The sequence below is a fragment of the Parambassis ranga genome, chromosome 19, assembly GCF_900634625.1.
Source record: "Parambassis ranga chromosome 19, fParRan2.1, whole genome shotgun sequence".
Lineage (NCBI taxonomy): Eukaryota > Metazoa > Chordata > Actinopteri > Ambassidae > Parambassis > Parambassis ranga.
In genome coordinates this window covers 22,890,434-22,898,590 of record NC_041039.1, presented here as the reverse complement: position 1 = coordinate 22,898,590, position 8,157 = coordinate 22,890,434, and the positions used below count along the sequence as shown (strand labels likewise).

The following is an 8,157-nucleotide window of genomic DNA, read 5'->3' as shown; positions in this document are numbered from 1 at the left end:
AGACCTCCATTTTACTATACGGTTTCTTCTGATTTAAAGTAGATGACTGTATATTTACTGTATATAATTTGCTTTAATACAGTAGACCTTTGCGGCCTTACACTTCAAACCATTAGATACATAGAAACATACACTATATGGCTTAGATATCAATGTATGAAATCTATTTTAATGTTTAATAAAACTCAGCTTTCAAATACAACAAAAATACAACAATATGTGTATAAAAGGTTAAGATCTAAAACATGCCACAACTGCCATTATTTGCCTCTTAAGATAACAATGTGTCACCTAGGAGGTCAGTATTTTTTTTATTTGCTGATAAAAACATTCAACAGCACTTTCAACACTTTAATGAATTCATTAAACCAACGTACTACAAAAGAAATGTAAGAAGTTGTGTCATTGCTGTAACACCAGAGCGTCTGGGATCCGGAGCAGAAACGTCCACACAGATCCACTTCTGGGGAAACCCTTCATCTGTCGCCTGGGCTTCCAGCACTTATCGTGCACCGTGTACTCCAGAGTCATGCTCCTGTTGAGCGTGAACACGGAGTCGCCTCTCACCACGGCTGTAAACAGTGAACCTTTACTGTTGGCGAAGTGGCCCGGCAGGGAGGACCACTGCCCTGAGCTCAGGTCATAGCAGTCCATCAGGCAGCGCAGGAAGTCGTCCGATGGGCCGTTCCTGATGATGTACAGGTTGTGCCTGTGGCCCACCATACAGTGGCCGTAGCTCTGGTGCCTGATCAACGTAGTTACGAGCTGCCACTCATCTTTACCTGGGATGTACTCATAGATCTCGGTGGTCTCCATCGGCCTCCACAAACACACAAAGATCCTGCTCATGGCTTTGGTGCACGCTGCTCCGGCTGCTTGCCGAGGTAAGTGAGCAGCGAAGGTCCATCTTCCGGTTTTTACATGGTATCTTTCCACAGATGACATCACTGTTCGTTCATATTCGCCTCCAATGGCGTAAAGACACCCGTCCACACCCACCAGGCTGAGGTTGTAACGCTGCTGCGCCGGGCTGGCGATCCGGCTCCAGCTGTTGTTTTCAACTGTGTAGCAGAAAGAAGCGTCCACGGCCTGCTTATGGAGTCCATGGACGCCACCGATGATGTACAACCTGTTGTCTAAAACAGCCACTCCAGCCATGGAGGTGCTGGCCTCTAGTGGAAGATCTGTCAGTACCTTCCACTTATCTCCACTTTCATCCAGGTAGCAGACCGTCCTGGAGGCGGCGTGGATAGTTTCATCCACTCCGCATGTCACATGAGCCCCCACGGCCACAAATACACTCGGGGTCAAAGACTCCACGTAAGAGATGAGCTCTGGTGGTAAGGTCTTTCTGACCTCTGCCTGGAGGTCGTCGTACATGTCTCGGATGAACAGCGCAGCGGCGTGGTACAGATCCATGAGGCCGAAGGTCGCAGCTGTGTGATACATCAGCAAACAGTTGTCGGCGTTGATGAGGTTGATGAGATGCTTGGTGAGTGGCGTCACCTGCAGGAACGCAGCACATTCAATGGCCTCCACGATGTCGTCTCCATCCAGGACTGGCATCTCGCCTCGTAGAACCGCCATGGCAATGAGAAAGCCTCGGGCATGCGGGTACTTGAGGTGGATTTCCTTCTGCTGACATTCCTTCATCCCAGATCGATACAGAGCTCGGAAGTAGTCACAGCTCTGAACGAGTAACATTTTCTCCTCAGAGAAGTGCGTGTCTCCGACCACGATGGTTAGTTTGGCTGAGGCAGAACATGGCTGATGGCCCTCAGTGTCTGCGCCATCACAGCTGCTGCTGCCGCGAACCGACATTACTCTTTGCTGAGTGTGACACGAGGGTCCAAAAGTCACTGAGCTGCAGAGAGGGCACTCTCTCTCTCTCTTCAGGGGAGGCTCCATTCTTTCACAAGTTTTAAAATAGAAGCAGCTAAACATAGCAGAGAACAAATGAGCAGAGTCACTTTCATGTGAACACAGGGCTGCTGGTGCAAGTATAACCCGGGTTACAAAATCCTCTTCAAGCACTTTGATGAAAGTGAAAGTTTTATTACTGCTGAGACATTTATAAAAACATGTCTGAACTTCAGCATGTGGAATGGCCGACCTTCCAACTGCCCACATCACAACAAACCTCAGCTGAATATGCCCACTGATGCCACCTTCATGTCAGTGCATGATAAACATTCAGCTGTCACAGTTAGCAGCCAGCCACCAGGGGGCGATGCAATCATTTCACTTATTTTAATGACATTAAAACTTTTGGAAGATTTTGCACGATTTAGAGTTTGACCATCTTCAGTGACAGGTGGGTTGGAGATCTCATGCAACCTCAGCTCCACTTGCGCTCTATCTTTGCCCATATCTGGGTCAAACAGGAGTTTAGGCTGTTCACTTAACAGTGGTTGGTTCTTCATGAACCCATGAACCTCTGGACAGACACAGATGTTAAATTCCTTATGTTTACTACTCCTATAAAATGTCAAATTGTTATATTTATCATTTCTTTCTGAATGAAGTTTGTGAGATGCTACCAGGTTGATTTTAAACAGAGCCATGCTAGTGAAATTAACCAGACATTGGATTAAACCTTGGTTACGTTTATAGAATAGACAGAAATTATTTCCATAACATTTAATCCAAAGGTGAGTGAAAGGATTACAAATGAACATGTGTGTGTGTTTGTACACGAAAAGATGCCAAGTCAAATTTCACCTGGTTCATAAAAAAAAAACACACCACAAAAATAAGAACAGTAACCTCCATGAAAAAACTACCAATATATAATATATAATATAAAGATATTGCACATTCAGTCTCGGAGTGTGTGTGTGTGTGTGATCTCAGATTAGTTTCAACATGTTTGTAAACAGCAGCATCTCTCTGTTTGCATCTTTAAATCTGGTACTACTTGCACGCAGGGAGGCGGAGCTGACCCAGATCTGGACTCACTGGACCACACGGTATACAGCAGGTCATGTGACCTGGCTGCAGCCTCCTCAGTCACAACAATCTGACCGGCTCCTCCAGCGGTTACTCAGCCGGCACTGTGGGAATGTTGTGTGACTGCTTTGAGAGATCCACTGATGTTACTTAGAGGACTGTTTTATTTCTGTCTTTACATGAACTAAAACGGCTTTCTGTGTCTTTAGATGCATTTTATTTACAAAGACGGCAGAAATTCTCTCCTTACTTACTACTTGCTAACTTTCAAATATCCTCAGCGGCTTGTTATGGTTTCTTTGCAAGTTAGTTGAAGTTGGCTCAAACAGTTATTGTAGCACAATGTTGAGTCCTATGGAGGTGAAGGCTGTGTTTCAGTTCATGTGAGTTCTGGTGCTTAGTCTTGATTGTTGATTAATCTTGAATGTGATGACTTTGCAGTGCCTCCATCCTGCTGGTGTGCTCTTCTGCAAAAACACTTGAGATGGTGTTGCATAAATAAATATTCATGTCGTTTTTTTTAGTGAAGTGGATCTCATTCAGTCTGCAGGCTTATGCAACAGTGAGTAAGACACAGAGTCTTACATAACCTGATGTCAAGTTGCAAACATGGGGACAAACTCCAGAGCTGCAGGGGTGAATAAAGATAAAGCAGCACGTCCCACCACTGACTGCTGTGAACACTGATGCCTCTGCTGCAGTCAGTGTGAAGGTTAGTGTGTATTGTTTAAAAATACAAAATTACAACACACTGGATTTACCCAGTGTTATTTAAACTCTGTTATGTGACGTCAGAGAGGAAGGAAAGCAAGATTAGTCACCGAAGCTATTCCCCATATTATCCTCATATCTGATGATACAAACTTATAACAAATTTACTATCCTGTACATAGACCAGAAAACGTTAAACAAATATATAATTTACACAGTTTATAAGCTTCAATAAAATTATTTAAATAATAATAATAATGTTTTATTTGGTTATTATTTATACATTTATTATTGATTTAGCGCTAATCTGCCGCCGCACTGCTGAAGTCATCCTTTCTCCCTACGCCCCGTGCTGTTAAGAAAATAGTCCCAATGGGTTTCCTCATTTAGATCCCGTTCGACACGTCGCTAACTTAAATGAATTCAAATGTATTATTAGTCTAAACATTATCCGTATTAACAAAGATCGATTGGCATGGTAGAGCATCTGTAAAGTCTATTCAGACTATGTTATATGTGCCGCGGAGGGAGGGGGGGGGGTCAGGCGGAAGGATCTATTGATCTTTGTATATCTGCAGCGGAGGAGGCGCGGAGCGGCAGAGTCGTGAGTAGCGGCGGACACCGGGTCGGTTCCATTCAGTCTATGTCTCTGCTGGAAATGGGCGGGCTAATAACAAACCGTGCTTCTGTGTATTTTTCCCCGTGAGAAGAGCCTCTGTTCTCGGGTACTGAGCGGATATCTTCCCGGTGTGCTGTGGTTTTGTTGTTTTCTCTCGGGGAGAAGTCGCGAGCAGCATGCTGCTCTCCAGACTGGGCTCCTTGTCTCACATCTCGCCCAGCATGGATCTGCCGGCGAAGCTGCAGCAAGGTACCGGTACCGCACACACATAGACCTCCAGGTGGGCTGGAGGTGTTTATCTACCACAACCCGAACCCGGTCACTTCTGGGAGTTTAATTTAATACACACAGTTTAATAATGAGGTCACATAATCTGGGTCACACGTTGGAGGCTTAACACGTGTACCCGGCAAAGACACGTTTTGACTTTATTTGTCCTCTAGCTAACATTTCTATTATCACAGTAGTGAAATTAAACAAAGGTGCTGACTTTAACTTAAAGCTGAATGCAACAAAGGCATCAATACTTCACCCTGGAGATGCTAATTCATGCTAATGTGTAGTGTAAATACTTTCAAATGGCAGACATCTGAAGTCTGGCGCCATGTTTGCAGCCAGATGTCGTGTTAAAGTAACAACGGGGTTATAAAGCGGTTTCTGCTGTTTGTTTTGTTCGGTGGTGATGACGCTGTCCTCCATTTTTAAACGGCTCACACAGCTGAGGGCATGTCTTCGTGTTTATTCGATGTTTTTTTTTTTTTGTACATTAAAGGCTGTATTTGTTGTAAAAACATTATTCATTAATGGTTGCGTGTGAATTGTAACACAAACACCACGTGGACACGTCGAATGTGTTGTTTTAGGGAGAGATTTATATTTTGGCGCAAAAAAAATCACAACAGTCGAACCAGTAACCTCGAATAATAACCCGTTTTTTTTTTCTCACTCCATTTTTAGCCAAAGCAGAGAAGCCGTCGTTTGAGAAGCTGTACCGGCTGGGTTCGGTGCTCGGCAGCGGAGGGTTCGGCACCGTCTACTCGGCTGTTCGCCTGACCGACGGGCTGCCGGTAAGGACGGGGAGTTGCTTTGTTTTGGTCCCAGCAGCACATGGCCGCTGCTCACAGCGTCAAGCTGTTACGCAGCAGGGGACCGTGTTTCCTGCCTTCAAAATAAAAGACATTTAAAGGGAACAGCTGTTTTTAAAGTATTTATTTCGTTAAACTAAAACGGTTGAGTAATGAGTTCTCTGCTTCTGGTCCACCAGTGTACCCGCAACAGTAATCCTACTTTTAACAACGTTGTATCAAATTTAATGCCACAAAAACAATGCTTTTATTTTGAAGGCGGTGCATTTCCTGTTTCTTCCTATATTCTTGTCAGCTGTGCAGCTTGATGCCACGGTGTGTCTTTGTTTACACAAAGAAAGCCGGTTGTCTGCTCAGCTCTGCTGTCTGTGCTCGCAATGTTTATGTTTCTGTTCACTGAGAGCAGGATGAACCTCTTTGTTTTATTTAGCCTCATTATCCGATAAATCAGTTTATCAATAACTACTAATCATTACTCAAAGAAAAGGGCAGTGAACAGCTTTATGTTGCATGTTCACATTATATACTCTAATAATTGTTGTTTTTAAATAGAGAGATGTTCTATTCTATGTGTTATCCTCTTTAAGTTGATGTTGGGTTTATTTACATGCAGGTGGCCGTGAAGCATGTGAGCAAGGACAGAGTGACTGAGTGGGGCTCTCTGGTAAGTACCTGCATTTTAAAATTATTCAGTTACAATCTTCAGCTATCATCTGTAGAAAGTCTGCAGGTCAGCCAAATATTTGATGCATGTGTCTCAAGTATAGCTTCCTTGTTCTGCTGAGAGGTGCATTTTTTTTTAGAAACCTGTTTGACTGTAGTGGTTTTATATTTTGAACTGTAGTTTGTTGCATTTATAGTGAAATTTGATTTAACTTGTAGTGTAGAATGTGTAGAATACTTACATAATTTCTTTGTGGTAGTGTGGCGCGGTGGTTCCTCTGGAGATCGTGCTGTTGAAGAAGGTGAGCGGGACCTTTGGAGGCGTGGTGCGGCTCTTGGACTGGTGGGAGCAGTCAGACGGCTGGCTCATGGTGATGGAGCGCCTTGAGCCGGGACAGGACCTGTTTGATTACATCACGGAGCATGGTGCGTTGGACGAGGCGGAGGCACGCAGCTTCTTCCTGCAGGTGCTAGAGGCTGTCCGTCATTGTTACGCCTGTGGTGTCATCCACCGGGACATTAAGGATGAAAACCTGCTGGTGGACCTGAGGACCGGACAGCTTAAACTCATCGACTTCGGCTCAGGGGCCCTGCTCAAAGACACGGCCTACACGGAGTTTGATGGTGAGTCTACAGGGTCTGTGGTTTTGGTTCAGATCTCACTCTCATTCTGTCAGATGTATTAAATAAACAACCCTCCCCTCCTTTCCACAGGGACGCGGGTGTACAGTCCTCCGGAGTGGATCCGGTTCCGCCGATACCACGGTCGCTCAGCCACTGTGTGGTCGCTCGGCGTGCTGCTGTATGACATGGTGTGTGGGGACATTCCCTTTGAGCATGACGATGAGATCCTGAGAGGACAAGTCTACTTCAGACTCAAAATCTCCAAAGGTCAGTCCTCAGAGCTCTAGCGAGACTAGAAACTGTGGTCAAATGTAAATGGATGTTCATAGCTGTGTGTCATTAGGTAGAAGTCAGAAATATTTTCTCTTGTTTGTAAGAATGTTATTTGAAGTTATGGCTGCCGTTATTATTTATCTAGTTAAAAGATTAAATGACGAATCAGAATTTGTGAGTATTCCACAGTCTGCAGGTTTTGTATGTGCAATAAAATCCAGTTTGTAGCGGCTGTAAGCTGCAGAAAATGGGTCAGGGCCGTTTCTAAGCAGTTTAAGTTGTGGTGTAACTGTACTTCTGAGCTTTGTATGAATCGGCATGAGACCGATCATTTCTTGCGGTGGTCCTTTATCCTCTTGTTTGTCTGTCACAGAGTGCCAGCAGCTGATCAGCTGGTGTCTGAGTCAGCAGCCGTCCGACCGACCGACACTGGAGCAGATTCTCGTCCACCCCTGGGTGACCGGCAGTGGTGGGCAGCAAACAGACGATGGAAACATCACACTTCATGCACTCACACCTGACTCCTCCTCCACCTCAACATCCTCCTCCTCCTCCTCCTCCTCTTCCTCCTCCTGCTCCAGCTAGCAGAGTGCTAGCTTACAGATGATGCAGCAGCTCCGTGCTACATTCAGAGTGCCTTTTAAATGTTACCATGGTAATCAGTGTCCAGCAGGAAATGAACTGTGGGGTCAGTCTACATGAGTAGAAGGTGGTGAGGATTTCAGACGCGTGTCCTGTTTTTATATTAGGCTTTAAAGTGACACCACCCTCCTCATGAAATGGTGGATTACTTAACTTGACAACACTCTTTTAAATCCAACCTATATGTTTTCATCCATCAGTGTTTACTCTTCATTCTGTTTTACGTTTTTCAAGCAGAGCTGGTTTTTGTTTGGAAATGTTGCGTTTTTTTTTTTTATGGCCGTGTGATTTCCAGTGTTGATGCCACATTTTGAGTCCTGCTTCGTTTCTTTTCTGTCAGGAGAAGCCTGCAGTCAGTATCCTCATCAGAATGAGTTTTTCTTTTTTATTATTGGGGAGCAAAATGCACAGTCAATGCAACCGTTCTGTTTATATATGTTTATTTATTTAGTTATGTGACATTCCGTTCCCTGTGGTTAAGTTATTTTTTCATTTGTATAGTTTTTTTTATTTTTTCTTCTTGTGAGCCAAAAAGAAGAATGAAATCAGGTTTGCAGTTTGTTTTTATGCCAGATTTACTACTTTAATACA

At 44.4% G+C, this 8,157-nt stretch overlaps 2 protein-coding genes across 2 annotated transcripts; one reads left to right on the top strand and one right to left on the bottom strand.

The window, feature by feature from the left end:
• Window positions 1-402: 402 nt before the first annotated feature.
• Window positions 403-1,840, bottom strand: kbtbd13b (kelch repeat and BTB domain containing 13b). Its single transcript, XM_028430538.1, has one exon. The coding sequence runs from the start codon at window positions 1,819-1,821 to the stop codon at window positions 403-405; it is 1,419 nt and encodes a 472-aa protein (XP_028286339.1). The 5' UTR covers window positions 1,822-1,840.
• A 2,432-nt stretch (window positions 1,841-4,272) lies between these two features.
• On the top strand, window positions 4,273-8,099 carry LOC114451889 (serine/threonine-protein kinase pim-3-like). The gene is made up of 6 exons (XM_028430845.1): window positions 4,273-4,528; window positions 5,237-5,346; window positions 5,978-6,028; window positions 6,288-6,651; window positions 6,742-6,918; window positions 7,298-8,099. Exons 1-6 carry the CDS (start codon window positions 4,456-4,458, stop codon window positions 7,507-7,509), a joined length of 987 nt encoding a protein of 328 aa, XP_028286646.1. The 5' UTR covers window positions 4,273-4,455; the 3' UTR covers window positions 7,510-8,099.
• Window positions 8,100-8,157: the final 58 nt, after the last annotated feature.